The 19,120-nt window shown below is 39.4% G+C and overlaps 1 protein-coding gene across 5 annotated transcripts in view; it reads right to left on the bottom strand.

Annotated features, from left to right (window-relative positions):
- Positions 1 to 19,120, bottom strand: part of ANAPC10 (anaphase promoting complex subunit 10) — a 94,634-nt gene that overhangs the window by 74,479 nt on the left and 1,035 nt on the right. For all 5 annotated transcript variants that reach the window (XM_088448438.1, XM_088448440.1, XM_088448441.1 and 2 more), the window contains exons 2-5: positions 17,457 to 17,521; positions 15,354 to 15,474; positions 8,165 to 8,255; positions 5,123 to 5,243 (exon numbers count right to left, since the gene is read on the bottom strand). In XM_088448438.1, the coding sequence (XP_088304564.1) occupies positions 5,123 to 5,243; positions 8,165 to 8,255; positions 15,354 to 15,474; positions 17,457 to 17,521 (398 nt within the window). The remainder of the gene's footprint in view (positions 1 to 5,122; positions 5,244 to 8,164; positions 8,256 to 15,353; positions 15,475 to 17,456; positions 17,522 to 19,120) is intronic.

Genomic DNA, 19,120 nt, shown 5'->3' with positions numbered 1-19,120 from the left:
AGTATATGAAATTGGCTGCAAAGTTGCTGGTAGACCATGGAAAAGCACCAGAATGTCCACATGATGTAAAAGAATACGTGATTCATCAGACCAGGCCATCATCTTCCATTGCTCCATGGTCCACTTCTGACAGTTGTGCCCATTGTAAGCGCTTTCGGCGGTGTATAGGAATCAGCATGGGAACTCTCACTGGTCAGCGGTTATGCAGTCCCATACACAGCAAGCTGCAATGCACTGTGTGTTCTGATAGTTTTCTATCATAGCCAGTATTAACTTCTTCTGCAGTAAGTGCACGAGTAGCTCCTCTGTGAGATTGGACCAGAGAGACTAGCCTTCACTACCCACGCACATCAATGAGCAGTTTACTGGTTGTCCTTCCTTGGTCCACTTTTGGTAGGTACCAACCACTGCAATACCAGGAACATCCCACAAGACCTGCCATTTAGGAGATGCTCTGACCCATCCGTCTAGACATCACATTTTGGCAGTTGTCGAAGTTGCTCACATCCTTACCCTTATATATCCCACCCCATTACATGTGCCATTGTAACAAGATAACCAATTTTATCACTTCACCTGTCAGTGGGTGTATAGGAGGGAGATAGAAACCTGTCCGTTTTACGTAAATCATTTTATAGAATGTACTAGATAAATGATAGCTAGAAGCTGATTAGTTGCTATGGGCAATGTCTCAAATTATCCTCTATATAATGCTTGATGCATGTCCCTCATAGAATGTAACTGTACTCTAATGTAATTCTTTACAAGACAATATGGTATGAAAATTATTAACAATACTATATATTGTGTAAACATGTACTTGGTCTTAACTGTAGATTATGTATATAAAATGATGTGTTAAATAAATGTTCAAAATAACCTTTCCATATTTTATAAGCAATCAGAAAAAGAAAAAACTCAGCACAGACCCTTTTATATAGTATATCCTCCCCCTAGCATACAATACATGAAATAAATAAACCGTCCAAGTAAGGGGAGGCGCATCCAGGAATAATAGTATAAACACAATTCAGAAAAAAAAAAAAAGAACAACAAATATTCCTATAGCAGTGGGGGGGGGGGGGTTTGGGGGCACTCATGGATTAATGAAGCTAAGGGGTATAGCATAAGTGACCCATAAATTGTAATAAAATATAACTTTTAATAAATCCTTAAAATAAGGTCAGCAAAATATAAAACTCAAAATTTAAAACAAAACGTGTAATAAATTAATGTGTCATATATGGTATATTTATTTATTAATGTGTGCAATGGTTATTAATAAAAAATTTATTTAAAAAGGTAGGCGTCTCCACAATTATTGATTCATTCAATTGCCACAGACTTGTACAGTCAGGTGCATAAATATTGGGACATTGACAGAATTTTCATATTTTGGCCTCTATTCACCACCACAATGGCTTTGAAATGAAACAAACAAGATGTGCTTTAACTGCAGACTTTCAGATTTAATTTGAGGGTAAGTACATCCAAATCAGGTGAACGGTGTAGGAATTACAATGGTTTCTATATGTGCCTCCCACTTTTTAAGGGGCCAAAAGTAATGGGACAAACTAAACAATCCTAAATCTAACTTTCACTTTTTAATACTTTGTTGCAAATCCTTTGCAGGCAATTACAGCCTGAAGTAGCGTAGCCCGTGAAACCCTGCCGTGAGAACAGCGCACTCTGGATCACGATGACCTGGAGTGCGCAGCTAGCCGGCCGATTGGTCAGACTTCAGTGGCGCTTGGAGATGACGTCATCTCCAAGCGACCACTTTCACGCCAAGTCTATGCAGACCCGACTCCGGTGTGAGCGGCGCCGACTCGGGAATATCCCGAGTCGGCGCTGGCTAAATTCCGGGTCTGATCCGGATAGGAACTCTGTTCCAACTCTGGGTCAGACCCGGAATTTAGGTGGAAAAGGGGTAATAATATACTCTCAAAGTATCATGTGCTAGATTTGTATCTAAAGTTTAAGCCATTTGACTGGTCAGTTATTGAAAGGCACATGTGCAATATAAACAGCTAATATATTACGTTGGAGACTAGTGTTTGCTATAGTCTTTAGTAATCTAATCTTCAGTAAATCAGACACACAGCATTCTTATCAGTAGTCTCTATCACGTTAGGTGATGTGTCATGGTTCCCCATAAATCACCATCCTTTCACAGCGTAATTAAGATATACCTAATAATGAGGATGGGTCTATTACAGGTCTGTGTTTATTGTGCAGAAAATGTATCACATATCTCAGCTAAATAGCTTAGTTAGTGGAGACACAATATTAAAAAACACGTGGGACACGCCGCATAGCGTGTCCCTCACAGTCCTGATGCGCGTTTCGCTTTCAGCTTATGGTGCATACACACGGTCAGATTTTTCTTCAGATCTGAACTATAACGATTTAAAAAATCGTTCAATCATTCATATCGGAAGGAAAATCTGACATATCTGATAAGTCAGATGAACGATGCGTGTTCCAGATGGTCAGATAACGATATCTGACATCTGATGTGTTTGTAGTCAGACTTGGACGATTCTATTCATTTTGACCGTGTGTATGCTCCATTAATCATAGGACGTTAATGGTGCTATATTATACATCAGAAGTATACGGCAGATTCAAAAAAAAAACATCCAAACATCAAGAATCAACATTTTATAAAATTATGGCAAATCATATGTCATAATACAGGTCATCATTCATATGTTCATCCCTCTATGTAGACTTCTATTGAAGTTCAGGTTTAGTGAACACAGGGGAAAACTTTTAGACTTTAAGATAGGACAGTGGCACAACTTTGTACATATGATCAGCATTATAATCCCAGAGAAATAAGGTGCACAGGAATAGAAGACATTCCAGTTGATAATTGCGGAGGTGATAAACAGCCTTACAGGATTAGTGTTTCCAATCAGTGAAGTTTCCCAGTCTAAATAAATATTTGGATTGTTCAGTTTTCTTGTGATGAATAGGTGGTGATATACTATTGTGTATTTCATTTTGATAGGTTAACAATGTGGCCTATTTATCTATATACAGTTTTAGATAATTTCAACATGAGAAACTTCAGACTCCTCTTTTTTTAGATGGACTACAGTGATCTTGCAATGATTGTGCATTTCCTCTATCTCAGCAATAGCCGATACCGGCATTCCTGAATCACAGGACTACGTTTTGGTCTATTTAAGCACATACTGTGGGATACAGAATTGTGCAATACACTGAAACCAGTCAGCAGGATAACACTACACTGCAACAGGAGACTGCGTGCTACAAGGAGAGGGGGACTGTTACATTATTATTTTCCTACTTTTTTCACAGCACTGACATTTTCATATAAGAGACTACTTCAGAACAATGGCAGAGTCAGGTATTACTACAGTACAGACCTCCTGCCTCCTCCTAGCTCCATAAGTACATTTTGTTTTTTCATTTTTTTTTCTTTTCACACAAATTCGACAATAAACATACAGATGAATAGTGCACACATCAATTGTCATACAGTAAAACCATGTGGCGTGGAATGTGAATTGTGATTTTTCATGATAATTCATTATTAATGATTTGTATTAGTTATCATTACATTTTGGGACCCTCTAATTCTCGGTTGGATCAATTACATCAATTAAACAAGGTAAACCCTATTTTTTCCTTTCAATCCCATAAATGATCTCTTATCAGTTGACATCAGTGCTTTGCGTCACAACTCATTTTTAAACTGTTCAAGGATTTACCTTCCCTGATCATAACATCAAGGATGTTATGATCAGTGAAAGTAAATTACACCTGAATGAGGAAATGTGTATGACATAAATAATGTATCCCTTACTGTACAATAAAGGGAAATCCGATACGTATCACCGCTGAGTGGTGTGACCTGTATAAAAGTACATGGGCAAGCAAATCTTTGGTGGCTTCTAAAAACCTTACATTTGTATGCATTCCCTTCCTCATTATATGTAGCAGCTCCCTCCACAGTGTGAATAGGACAAAATGGCCAGTGAGTATATCTGTGCATATAATAGTAGAGAGCAGCAGCAATAAGGCCTTAGGGAGCCATATTTACAGAAACAGGGATATTAACTTTAGGAGACATAAAAAGCTGAATTAGATTACCTCCTATTTGTATTACTGATAAATCCAATGAAATTGGATTAACATCATTTATTGTAAGACACCGTACAATCTGCATACAGACCCGTGACTACTTAACTGACCATTTTTTTTCCCCGGCAAAACCGGTCAGAAATTGTCTAGGTTTTTTAAAATAAATGTAAACAGTGCTTTGAAAATAAAAAAAAAATGCCTAATGGGGTCTCGCACCCCCCTGTGTCCATAGACCCCATTATAGAATAACTTCCCATCCGCCATTGGCAATTAACCTCCCAGTGCCCTGTTTTTTGCATGATGATCACTCCCCCTGCTGCAGCTGATCTCTGCCCTTGCAGATACCGCCACATCACTGCCGGGGGGGTCCGGGGTGTCAGAGGTGATCTGTTCTACACTCTTCTAAACCCGGGGGACACAGCAGAGCGGCGTGGTCTCATGACATGTGTCCTTCTCAGTTGAAGCACAGATGGCTGCGGTGGCATCACAAGCGGCCATGCCAGTCAGGTGGTTAATAGTAATTACATAAATATACAAATATAATGGCAAATGCAAGTAAGAATAAAAGCAGAAGTGTGTTACAAAACCAGAGTATGTATAGGTAAGGGGGGCCCACAAATAATTCTGCGTAAGACAGGGGTGGGCACTTATTGCAGCTTGGGGCCCACTTACGTTTTAGTAAACTGGTCATTTCTCCTTCTATCCTAACTTGTAGTTAGGATAATCTAGTTTTATATGAATTTATATATTTGTTAATGTATAAAAAGAGCACATTTTCATATGACTTTCCATTTTAATAGTCTTTGACTTTAACAGAAAAAAAAAAGGATGCTGAGAACCAAATACAATGGACACAAGTTGCATAACCAGGATAGGATCCAAACCTCATGTCACCTTGGGAATGTAAAGACTTACTAATTTAACAACCCAAAGGTTATACTGCTAAATACTGCAACAAATAGGACTGTGTTATTAGGCAACGTTACAACTTACAAACTCAACCTACCCGAATCTCTTGAAGGTTGTGGAAGTTGTTTCCCACTCTGACGGATATTTTACTTGGTGTGTAGCTCTCGTCTGACTTGTAATCAGCGTAAATGCATAGAGCCTTCACAGTAGTCTTTCTTCTGCAAGCCAAGAATATATAAATCATAGTAAGGCAACCACGAGGGGAGCTAATCAAATTCATTTTACAGCACTGTTCAATGTGGGCACTATGTACTTTTCTGCTGTACATAATCTGTACTGTCATACATATAAACAAGACTTACTATACAATACACTGCAGGAAGTCTCAACAATGTAGTAATGAGGAGACCCAGAAAGAAAAAGCAATTTCAGGTTTTGGGATATTTTGTAGATTAAAAAGGAAGAAAAAACATAATGAGGGTTCAGTTCCAATTAGAGCTATTAATTATATTATGAAATTGTTGAATTATATTTACAGTTATTTTTAGTCTTTAGGTTTTAATTAAAGCTAATGATTAAACCATATTTTGTATCTGGCAAAACTCAGCATAGAGGGGCACGCAGGGCAGCAAAATATGTTTTTGTACAATATATTTCTATGAAAGATCTGCCCTTTACGTAAATATACATTTTTACAAGATTCCTTCTGTAGAAGTGACTTCAGATTGTGAAGTGCTATGATGCAGCTTTTTTCCACACCAAGCTCCGTTTACAGACTTAGTCGCACACAGATATAGAAGTGTCACTTATCACATTACTCAGCGCAGTCTCCTGGTACATCCTACTCGCATCGCATTGCCACTTCGAGGCATGTTCGGCAGAAAAAGATGCCCGTCGTTAACAGAGTCTCACTGGACCTTGTGGCTCACTCATGCCAGGCATGTCTCGCTGCGTGACGTATTGAGGATAGATGTAGGAGGATACATCTGTACTACAAGGATTTACCAAGGTACAAAGTTACTTTTTTTTTTCTGCTTAGCTACCAACTTAGTATTAGCCGCAATACACACAATATGGTTTTCCTTTTTCTTTATGATTGTTTATTTCCACAAATGACATCACAGCAGGAATATCTCATGTTGCATTCAGCTATAAAGCTCAACAATTCTAGGTGTGTAGTTGTCATTGGCACTTGGAATACAATCTCATACAGTGTGCAATATGTGTTACATTATTACTTTTATCATGACTCAAAGCAGGGGCTTCAACAAGCTAAAAAGAAAACATCTTCTGCTATGGCCTTACCATTCCAAATGGCCGTTGTACATTTGTTTTAATAATTTCCTGAATTACTGTCCATACAATAAACACACTACATTTGTTTCTAGTTTGTTTTGGTTCATATTTAATTATTTAGTATTCAGAGAAGTTTTACTCAATGGGGGTGATTCAATTGTGAGACAGGTATTTAGCTCTCGGGCTATGTGCCTGGGAGCTATTCAATTCATTCCCGTGACGGCTACTTTATCACTCGAGAATGCGTGGGATTAGTCATGTTATGCAGCTTCTACAAGTGCCAGGAGCGATGCAGTTATGGTGCACCCGGCACTTGCGATCAACCCCGAAGCCCTACTTAACGTGGAATTCTGCTCGCTATAAGTTCAGCCTCAGGGCTGGTCGTGATAATTAATTGAATAGCTTCTGCGGACTTAACCCAGGAACTTAATTCCCCTTTAACAATTTAATACTCCCAATGTGCCTTGGAGCAGAAGTGGTGGAGAAGTTAGGTCATTGAAACATGATGCACCCAATTAAAGGATCTCCGAATTCTAATTTTCAAATATGAACAGTGAAGGTGAAACATATTGGGGGAGATGTACTAAGCTCTGGAAAGTGATAAATTAGAGTGATAAGCTACCAGCCACTCCGCTCCTAACTGTCACGTTACAGGGTGTGTTTGAAAAAGGTCAGGAGCTGATTAGTTGATAGTTTATCACTCTCTAATGTATCACTTTCCAGAGCTTAGTACATCTGCCCCATTGTTCGGTGTTACTCTGACAATCCATTGCTGACACGCCTCCTGCACATGGTGTATAGACAACTGGATCTCAATGACTTCTAAGAAGTTGACTCTGCACAATTGCTTACTCTTACATCACTGGCATTGATCCTGTGTAAGAATAAATCAATCTACACTATGCACATTTACAAAGTTGTCATTGTGTTAGAGAAGCACCTCCCTCCTTTCATGGTAACATGTAGCAAAAGAAAGAGTATTGGTGACATATTTAGTAAGGTAATACTTAAACTGCAAAACTTTATGGTGCCTTATGATAAATAAATGCTAATAAGATTATTAACACTCTGTATTATTTCATGCATATTATTGAGCTTAGTGATACGCAGCCTTCATTGTATATTAATGTCAAATTGTAGTTTTACTTGCTCGGTAATGTCCTTAAGAGGCCTATGATCGAAGTGAGAGGGCTTACGTTACAGAAGAGACTTAGGAAGTCAGGGATACAGAATTGCAGCTTCAGCTGCTCAGAATACTGTAGTCTGCATGCACAGTACTGAGCATGCTGTGCCATAGCACATCTTCCACATCTAGCTATGTAAATGGTTGACATCAGCCATCTCTGCTGTGGGAGAGAAAGCGGTAGTAATGCAGATGTGGAAGTGTCTTGTTCTAAATGAAAGGACGGCTGTTTACTATATCCATGGAAAGAAGAAAACTGGGGGTATGCTAATAAGCAAAACATTTTCAACATTGGATTTTTAATCAGTGTCCCTTAATAACAGGAAACCACTATTAGGAAAAATAATCTAATAACAAACATGTGTAACACATCTGTAAGGTGCATTCATGTGGAAGGCATTAGATAGGTACACACAGCAAACGCCCCATTGGAAAACGCTTCACAAGTCCAAATGGGTAATGGCAGTATGCTAATTTATATCCTCTATGAGATCAGCTCACACTTGTACATTGTTTAGCCGAGGGGCCAGAACTAGGTCGGTCTCTCTCTTTCTTTAGTCACCAATACAGATCATTTTGTTTGAAATACCTATTGTTTTAAAATGCATTTAAGACTCATATTAAAATTTAGATTAGGTATCGAAAAACACAAATATGTACCGAAACTGAATATTCACTAAGTGAGGCTGAGATCCATCAGATTGCCAGTAGGTTTCAAGGTTGTCATCTCGTAACTGGTCGACGCCAAAGCCTTAAAAAAATAAACATATACTGTGTAAAATGAATAATGGACACATATTTGAAAGCCGCAGCATAAAATGTTCGCAAATCAAATAGTACAATAGAAAATGTGTTTCCTCTGATTAAGGAGCAAATTTTTTTCGGTGTTGCTAAAGTATTCCTTCATATATTACAAACATCTAACAACTATTTAGTTACTAGAGGAAGGAATGTTGTAGCGCTCAACCTCTATAAAGTAGATCTAATGCTTAGATTATGAATACAGTGTGGTATTGCATACGAGCAGACATGCAGGATATACTGATGGATGACTTAGTAGAATAGAGTAGTTATGTATATGTATACTTAAAGCACAATAAAAATATTAATTACAATACAGAATATTTTTATTGTGCTTTAGGTATACATATTTGCTTATGTGCCGTTACTACTAGATAAATGATTAACATTCATTTCTGATCTTAAGTTTTACTGATTTAACCACTCTATTCTACTAAGTCATCCATCAGTATATCCTGCTTGTCTGCTCATATGTAATACCACACTATGGGCCTGATTCAAAGACGAATGCTCTGAAAGAACGCTCGCTCTGAATCAGGGAGTTTTTTTTTTTTTTGGAGCGGCCTCCTGGCCGCTCGCAGAGCTGTGGGTAACCACCCACAGCTACTGAGAGCGGCCAGGATGATGGTCGCGATGGTCAAGACCATCGCGACCATTGGGCCTACGACGAGACCCTTGTGGTAGGGTCACGTGGCCGCAAGCCCCAGAGAGCTTCTGGCTCCAATAGGCACTGGTGATGTCAGTGGGGCCGCCCACAAACGGCAGGCGTTCGCATGGGAACGCCTCCGTTTGTGAAGGCACCCCCCCACCACGACTACAAAATGGGGCGAGCTGTTGATCAACATCGACAGCCGCCCCTTTTGTAGTGAGCCACGGAGCGAGTGCTTTTTGGGCTAGCACGTGCGCACTGGGCCACCATCGACCTGCTTGCAAGCGCAATGCGCTCACGAGCGGGTCTGAATCAGGCCCTGTATTCATAATCTAAGCATTAGATCTACTTTATAGAGGTTGAGCGTTACAACATTCCTTCCTCTACATACTAATTAACTATATAGGTCAGGGTGCCTATTAGTTGTCAACAGCTCACCGCCACAAGAGAGCTCAGTGCGCAGGTCAACTCTGTTTAAATATTTAGTTACAGCCATACACAACAGTGCTCTAGGACGGAATACAGGTTGAGTCTCCCATATACAAAATGCTTGTGACCAGAGGTAATTTGGATATCGGAATATTCCGTATTTTGGAATATATACATACTATAATGAAATATCCTGGGAATGGGACCCAAATCTACACACAGAAAGCATTTATGTATCATATACATCTTATACACACAGCCTGCAGGTCATTTTATACAATATTTACAATCATTTTGTGGCTCAAACAAAGTTTGTGTAGATACATGAAATTAATTTATGCTTCATATACACCTTCTACACACAGCCTGAAGGATGATTTTATGCTTTATTTTTAATAATATTGTGCCTTAAACAAAGTGTACATTGAACCATCAAAAAGCAAAGGTTTCACTGTCTCAGTCATGCTAAAAAAAATTCCATATTTCGGAATATTTGCATATGGGAGACTCAACCTGTATATCACTGCCGAGAACGGCTGCATATAGGATTTCCTAAAGGGCACGGAGCTCCCTGACATCGGAGCTTCTGATACTATATGGGAATATAATTATGGGATTCTTTTGAGGATTTTAGTCTTAATATTATTGTTGAGGACACTCCTAATTTTGGATATCCCTGCATGTTTTTTTCCATCACCTCACAATTATACTTGGTATACTGGTAACTGGTCTGGACTGTGGGCCTGATTCAGTAAGAATCGCAGTTGTTAATACGCACTCAATCGGACGATTTTTGAGTACTGCGCACGCATCGCAGTGTGCGTACCAGCCACGGTGATCAATAACCAAACCTTATGATTTCTGCATATCGAAAATGTATTTAAGTGCGTCCTGAAGCACCTTGTTTCCAAAACAAGAATTTAGCAGATCTAATGCATAGTGAGAGGTGAATGTATGTACTGATGACCATGCCGCCGCTCTGCAAATTTCTTCCACCAAAGCAGTCGCCTTCTTTGCCCAAGAAGTAGCTACAGCCCTAGACAAATGTGCTGTGAGGATCTCTGGAATTTTAAGCCCTTCTTTATTGTAGGCCAAGATAATAACTTCTCTTATCCATCTTGCAATAGTCTGTTTAGAAGGACTATGGCCTTGTCTAATTCCATCTGGTAAATCAAATAAATGCTTTGTTTTGCTGAATTTGCTTATTCTATGTAGATACATAGCTCTAATCAGATCCAGTATATGTAGTTCTGTCATTTTTTTGGTTGAGGGAAAAAAGCTGGTAATACAATATCTTGATTGAGGTGAAAAGATGAACCACTTTTGGCACAAACTCTGGTTTCTGCCTCAATATTACTCTGTCTAGCCTAATATTCAAATATGGCTCCTCTGTCCACAAGGCCTTTAATTTACTCACTCATCTTGATGATGATATCGCATTTAGAAAATGTTTAAGAGACACTTCTTCTACAGGTTCAAATGGAGTCACCATTAATGTTCTCAGGACTAATTCATGTCCCACGGGGCTGTGACAGATTTAACTTGTGGATGGATCCTCTTAATTGCTTGACAGAATCTCTTTATTAGTTCATCTTCTGCTAATTTTTATCCAGACGTACACGGAGAGCTGATATTTATTCTTTGACTGTTGAGACAGCCAAACCTTTAATAATTCCTTCATGTAAAAATTGCAATATTGCGATATCTGCGCCTTCATGTCCTCGGGTTCATTTCCTACAAATGAGATAAATGTTTTCCAAATCCTATAATCGGTTAATAATTTTTCTTTCGTCCCTGTAATAGGATGTGTATCACTTGTTTGGAAAGCCTTTTTTGCTTTAATATCTTCCTCTCAATCTCCAGACCGCTAAATTGAGTACTGCCAGGTTCTGATGTAGTAACGGACCCTGTTTTAACATATGCGGTCTGGCTGGTAACAGCAATGGTTCTTCTATTGTCACCTTTAATACAGTAGAAAACCAGGCTCTTCTGGGCCAATAAGGTAAGATCGCCATTTCCTCATCTTGTTCCTGTTTGATCCTTTTCAATATCTGATATATCAGTGGGAAAAGCGTAAGACATGCCAGGTGAAAATTCTGCTATGGAACTCCTGATACCACCTTAACAATATATGTATGTTATCACTGCTATGTTGTCTGAGGATTCCTCATAGGTGGTCATTGAAGTACTGTATCACCTTCCATACCGCTCGCTTCTATCTTTGATTTGAAGAAAATAACTTTCTCTGTGGCGTCCATCAACCTTGAGTCACCTGTTGTGATACATGTGCCCCCATCCTGACTGACTTGCATCTGTCATCAAAACTAGGTATTGTGGTTGAAGCAATAACGTTGATCTGTTTTCAGATTCACTTACCAGTCTAGGGATTCTTTTGTGTCTTATCACAATCATATATGATAAATCGTTTTTTGTTTTTTTTTAAATGAATTTATAATGTCCCACTGTAGACTACTCATGTGCCACCTTGCCCAAAGAACTACATCTATGGTTGATGAGACCCTGCCAAGCAGTCTTAATCCTGTACGGAGTTGAAACCTGCCGTACCATATTCTGTATCTTTATACTGACCGTGTACCTCTGGGTATTTATTAGAAGTCCTAGAAATTGGATTGTCTGGACTGGATTCTGACAACTCTTGTCCCAATTCATAACTCAGCCCAACATCTGTAGACATTGTAGAGCTTGCCTTACATAGTCTCGTACTATATCTTCCATCCTTCCGGAGATCACTATGCCGTCTAGAGAAGGCCAGCTCATAATCCCCTGGGCTCTTAGGTGCGCCATCACAGTTACTAACACCTTGGTGAATACCCCTGGTGAAGTCGATAAACAGAAGGAAAGACATGTGAACTGGGAATGTCTTCCTGTTACACAGAATCTTCAACATTTCTGATAAGTTTTGTTCACTGGGATGTGAAAATAAGTATCTTTTAAGTCTATCAATACATGCTAAAATAGACTAGCAATTCCATATGAAACTCTGTTTGAATATATTAGTTTAGTTTTCTTAGAACCAGAATGGTTTTGAATTCTCTTGTGTTTTTTTTGTTAACCTGAAAGAGGTGAATAGAAACTGGTTTTCCTTTATACAGTTGGCACTGGTTGACCGCTTGAAGGCTGATTAATTTAGTTAAACTGGCTTCCATAGCAGTCTTTCCCACTTTAATTGGCATTCTTGATAGTAAAATTTTGTCTATTTCTGGTTCCTTTTTGAGCTCTATTCGATATCCGTTGGATACCACATCCAATACCCATCTGTCCTGAGTACAGTGAATTGATTGGAATACTGTATTAATCTTCTTCCTACTGCTATTTCCAACAGGCCTTGTACAGTAGTCATTGCAGTTTATGATTGAATCCTCCATATTCTGCCTAAAGGATTGAAGAAACCTTCGATTGTACCGATGACCGGGTCTGTATGTCCTGGGGGCATCTATTCCACTTAACCTGAAGTAATCAATCTGATTTACCTCCCATCACTTTATGTATTAGTGAATCTAATTTATTTCCCAATAGAAAGGATCCTTCATAAGTTCAGAGTAACCAACTTGTTTTTTTTTGGAGAACATATAAACCCCACACTGCTAATATGGTCAGGAATTGAACTCATGACCTCGGGGATATGAGGTAGTAATGCTAACTACTACACCAACTGCGGTCACTTTTAGTTCACATCAGCCATCCAGGATCGTAAAGCTTAGATCTCTTTGCTACTATCCCTGTAGCCATAGATCTTGCTGCATACATCACAGTATCCAAGGACGCTTCACACAATACAATCGCTTTCTGCATTATCTCTAGGTTTCTCAAAGATATATTTTTTACCCTTTCTTCAATATCTGTATACAAAATCACACTCTAGAGTCTTATTGCCCCAGAAACTGAGCCATAGGTACACCAGACTTCAGGGATACCACCATTAGAATTCATGGTTTATATATGTTTTCAACTAGTACACAAAGTTCTCACATCGTCATGAATCTCTCCAGACTCTATTCAGAAGAAACAACATCATGTTACAGATCCAGATCCTTCAGACATATGCATAGACAGAAACTCTTCTTTAGATACAAAAGATTTTTTCATCCAGTCCATTAATACTTAAACTGGTTAGGCTGCTGGACAATGACAGGTCACAGAATACCATCCGTTTAAGAATGGTTATCACAGGCAGCACACAGACATCTTAAATGCTTTGCTTTTAGCTTTCTTCTTGGGTCCAACAGTCTTCAAAGGCACATTAGACAAAAGCCTATCACTAACACGATAGTTAGCTAGCATAATCCATATAAATGCCCACTAAAGGGACTTACCTCAGCTGGGCACTATTTGGTTGTTGGGGAGAAGGTTCTGCGTCCATTTTATGCAACTCTCAATACCAGAACCCTCAAATCGTCTGTAAGAGATATTATACCTGTCTCCGCACAGGCTTCTGATCCGGCGCTACTTTGGTCATGACACGCGCCTCTGTACGAACAATGTATGAGCCGCCAACCTCTGGAGACTTCCCCAGCAAAAGCGCGGGTGTTACCATTCCTCCGGTCTCCTGCCGCCCTCGCTGCACACCAACCTTCATGCTGTCCCTCTGGGGAACCACCCCCGCCTCAGGCTGCGGCACTAAGGGCACACTGAGCAAATATATAGGTAAGTCCCATACTAATGGGAAAATAACAAACTTCCCTATCCTGCTTGGAGACAGGAAAAAAGGAGGAAGGGGCTGGATTATATACGGTGAGGGTGCGGTCACTGAAATAACTTCCTGTCTATAATAGGGGAAACAGGTCCTATCCCCAAGGTGTAGGCTGCCATGAAGGAACAAAGAAGAAACATGCACTGGTAAGGGTCACTGAGGACTGGAGTTGGGAAACACTGCATGAATAACTTCATCCTATATGCAGGTTACATATATAGTTGCTGCTTACTTGTGAACATCACTATTTTGCAGCTATTTTGCGCTGCACTTTTTATCACACCCTTCTTCCCCCTCTAGAATCTATTCTAAATCCCGCTGCAAAGACAGATCTTCTACACTTGCCACTCCATATCCACTGTGCCATCTGCAAATCACTGTACTGGTTTCTTACTTCCAATTGAATTCAATTTATGCTAATCATGCTTACCTCAAATACCTCACCAACTCCTCCCCATTGTACATCTCCAACTTCTTCACGAGATACCTATTGCCCTCTGCAATCTGCTTCTAACAAGTTACACAATCTCCCTGCTAAACACCTTCCAAGTGCTCCTAAACACCTTCCAAACGCTCTCTCAACATCCACCTCTTAATAATAGTCTATACGTCTCCCACTTGATACTATTCCCTCTGCATGTTCTACCAGGCTCAGAACTGGCGATATGGCCCTTTGAAGTGGGTCACCACTACCGGGCCAGCAGTGCACCAAGTCCCGCTTGGCTACGGTGAAAGAGCCATGTCTTGGAAGTGCTGTATCTCCAAACCCTGATTTATGCCAGGCTAGACACTGGCACCATAAAAAAAGGCAGGGGTGTAAAGTTTTTTGAAATGATAGTGATGATGGGAAAGTGACACTAACAATGACGGGTACAGCCCTTCATACCAATTCTAAGTTTTTATGCTTTTTTGTTGATACTTTTAATTCAAGCTTTTAATTTACAATATAATTTTTTTATTTTTTTTTTTAAATTCAAAGTTTGTCAAAGGCTAGACAAACAGCGAGTTGTACAAAAAATTCTTCACTTTAAAGTATAGTAGCTTATCCTAAATTAACAGGCGATAACTTTTCAGTTTTGGGGGCATTGTTTAAGTGCATCTACTGCCTCCAAGCAATATTCACTTTATATGAGAATAACTATAACAACATTTGAAATAAAAAAAAAACACCCTAAGATTAACTGAAGTCACACTAAAAGTAGGATCACACTAAACCTAGCCATTTTTTTTTGCCATGTCATAAATCATTAAAATGGTACCTGGTTTACAAGAAGACAAAGACCAAACAGCCTGCGAGCCAATTTCTCGTACAGTGCCAGTTCTCTTTAGCTGGTTGGGATCGGCGCCAGGTGGGGTTTTGTTGGGTGTTGTCATTTCCAACTATTTGGAGAGAAGAATAAAATAAAATCTATTTCCTTTAGTTAACGCAGCTCAAAGTATAACTCAAAGTTGTTTGTACACATTCTACAGCAGTGGTACTCAGGTAAAGCAAAGGCCATGATAAGCACCATGATAATACAGCCCCAAAATTACCAGCAGTAAACACCAGTTTATTAAAACTGTTTCCCAATAGCCATCCCCTTATTAATACAGCAATGCAATAATCACAAGCATATAAATACTGTGTCTAAATGGTCACTAGCACAATACTACAGATGCCTAATACCATGAAGAGTTTACCAATAGTGCCAACCCTGTGACCTTCAGGGATCACAATTATGCACTAGATCACGCATTTTACACCAAAATTAGGATCAGGGACTCACTCTTCCAAAATAGGTGGGTCCTGGGTGACGTGCTCTGCAGCCAATCACTCTAGACTCAAGTGACACGTCTCACCCACCCATTAGCCAGTGATACAGTCAGCAGCTGCGGCGGGCTAAAACAGTGGACTGGGCATTGGTGCCTTTCACTACTGGCTTCTGTATCACCCGCCATGTACAAAAGACAGCAATGCCTCATCATCACCAGTGCAAGGACCTGAGACGAGGCGTCCTCCTCGCTGCTTTGACTTCAATAGCACCGCTGAGGATTTGTGTATGGTACTGTGTAAAGCAAGCAAGGCCTTGGGGCCGCAGCTGTTAATGATGCAAACAACGGAATGGGGTGAGTGGAGGGGAGGCAGCTAAAGAAGAAAAATGTGGGGGAGAGGTGGCTGCTGGTAAAGAGGCTAACGGGGGAGGTCCTGAAGAAGCAAACAGGTAGTGTGCTGCCCTCGTATTTTCTATTCTGTTTGTGGGGCACTTTTTTCTTTTTCTAATGCGTTACATGGCCACACTACCCTCTCCAATGCAAACCAAGGCCTCCCAAAAAAGTAGTGTCTGTATATCACCAAAATGTAACAGACTTCTTCTCTCAATGGTATATGAATTTTTATACAATCAAAACTATATATCTTTATTATACAGACCATGCATGTGTTTTTTTCTATATTTATATGGCTATGCATTACCAGCAGTTTTCTGTACATATTCCATGTGGGAAGGTCTAAGGAGCATTTAAAGGCTCTGTAAGGAGGTTTCAGGTCATGTGAAGCAGTCTGTATCAGACCCAGCATATGCCTGGTCACTTCGGTCCGCCCAATGTTCCACCACTGCTGCCCTGCCCCCTGCTCTGTCCCACCCCCACTCACTGTATATACTTACGTATTCTCAGCACATAACAGTCCTTTGTCCAGGTCTATCCTACTGCCTGCTGCAGTGGGTACCGTTGGAGGGGCTGCAGTTGCCCTAGCTACCATTGCACATGTATGTAGGACACAGGACAGAAGTTAGATTATTATTATTGTCCAGTCTATGATGCAACTTCCTTCCATGTTTATAAAACATGCAAACCAGTTGTAATAAAGCAAAATGTTGGCTTACACTACTGTTTTTTTTTCTTTATTTCTCTAATTTATATATTACACATAGCTTTATATTCAAATTGGCCACAGAGACTGTGAGTTAGGACCCCAAATTTTATAAGTTATGGGTCCCTGGGACCCACATATTTTTTGTCTCAGCGTGATCACTGACCACCAGCATAACACCCAAAACAGACAAACAAAACAACACATTGGTGGGAATACAATTATTTGCAATGTGCCGCCAAGCATCACAGCGATGCCCAGCTAGCTGCAATATGGGCACATTGCGTCAATGTCGGGTGACTGAATTCACCCAATTGAACAGCTGTGCAATTACCAATTTACAGATCCTCTGTAGGTGGTGATGTGTGATTATACAGAGTACAGATAGTATTTATAACTGGTTGCGGTTGTCCAAACAATACAGGGAGTGATGACTATGTGGAGTATGAATGCTCTTCAAACAGAACACAGCACAAAGAAAATGAATAAAGATTTGACCCAACACACAAACCTTGCTAATGTTGATTGAGGAGATGGTCTTATATAATAGGAGAGAGGTAGTCCAGTGTAGACAACCTGGAGAAAATAATTAGAGAAATATATATTGAACAGAAGTCATTAGATATTGTATTGGTAAGCCTCAATCAATATTGGTATTGGGCAACTGCTGCGCTATATAAATAAATGTTAATAAATATTACACCATATGTGGCATGAAACACTACTGAGCTTCCCGACAATAATCCGAATCAAAGATTGGATCATTAATATACATGTTGGTAAATGTGATTTAAAGAGGAGTTATGTGTGCATGTGCTTTTCAGGCTACATTAGCATATACATTAGCTCAAAGATGCTAATGTGGTCTATGATGCATTATTCAAGTTATGCAAAACAACATGCAGTTATGCAAAATGACATGCTTAAAATATAGCAGGGTCTCTATTTTCTATATTGACGATATACAAAATTGGTGTTTATTTCAATTTGCACTTCACAGTAGTTTATTTAAAAAAAAAAAATCCATATAGTATAACAAATAAATACTTTTATACCAAGGTTTACAGTAAGACATTTAAAATATTAAATGACAATATACTTTTGGTATAGAATGTAGTGAGGCATAACATCACCTTGAACAGCTGCTAAACAAACAGTACATTTAAACTGTTGTACATAAAGAATTTTTTTTATTGATGCTGTACAGAAAGAGGTAAGCTAGGTACACACTAGAGCGATATTTGTACACACTGGTCCAATCGTGCAGTGTGTATGTCCAATTTCCGTGCTCCTACATGCGATAGTGTACTTGGCCGTGCTGCAAGTCCAATCACAAGATATCGCATGTGGCGCCATACATATTAATGAAGGACGGAACGAGTGATCGTTTTCCGTTGTTCCTTAAATCTGTTAATGTGTACCGGCAATCATGCAAAGTCCAGAGTGATTGCATATAGCCCTGAACATCAGACCCATTGCCAGTTGCTGCAGGGTGTACCTGGCTGAAGGCTATCCCTAAAAACAACACTGCACCGTGCTATAACACTATACTGTAGCAGTGTGACAATTTGGTAACTTGCAGCCAAGGAGCAAATGACTTTCAGTACATATGGATAGTCTGGAGCTTCTCTCTCTGCCTAGGGCATATTACAAGAGTAAACAGTCAACAATATTAGAGAATCCAACCTCTCTCACATTCCACATGTGAGTGACAATTATAGGGTTTATGTTACACAATCCTTCATAATTACGGATCAAACTTTGGGTGCGAATGGTTATATATGAGCAGTAAAATGCTGGTTTGCTAATAATTTGTTTATTGCATTATCATATGTAACAATTTTTAAAAGACACTATGTAAAATGATTATCCATTTTAGCTGTATATATTAGAGCTTAACAATTAATGATATCGCTATTGCAACACAAGTGTCAAGATTCTATCTGTCTTGCATACACTTTATATAGGACGGGGATATTTGTCTTAACTACTGTTCAGGGACCCTGGTCTAGGAGGTTTGGCCAATTTCTTGTGACACATTATAATTACTGTACACATATAGTACTATTTTTACCCATTGGGAATAGTCACAAAATAAATGTATTTTTTAAGACAGTATGCAACACCTTAAAAACCATAAAGCAGTGTTAATAGGATTTGATGTCAATTAAGATA

Source organism: Taudactylus pleione, unplaced genomic scaffold (assembly GCF_031769625.1).
Source record: "Taudactylus pleione unplaced genomic scaffold, aTauple2 ptg000021l, whole genome shotgun sequence".
Lineage (NCBI taxonomy): Eukaryota > Metazoa > Chordata > Amphibia > Anura > Myobatrachidae > Taudactylus > Taudactylus pleione.
Note: the sequence above shows the minus strand (reverse complement) of the source record. Positions and strands in the feature narration are given on the sequence as shown.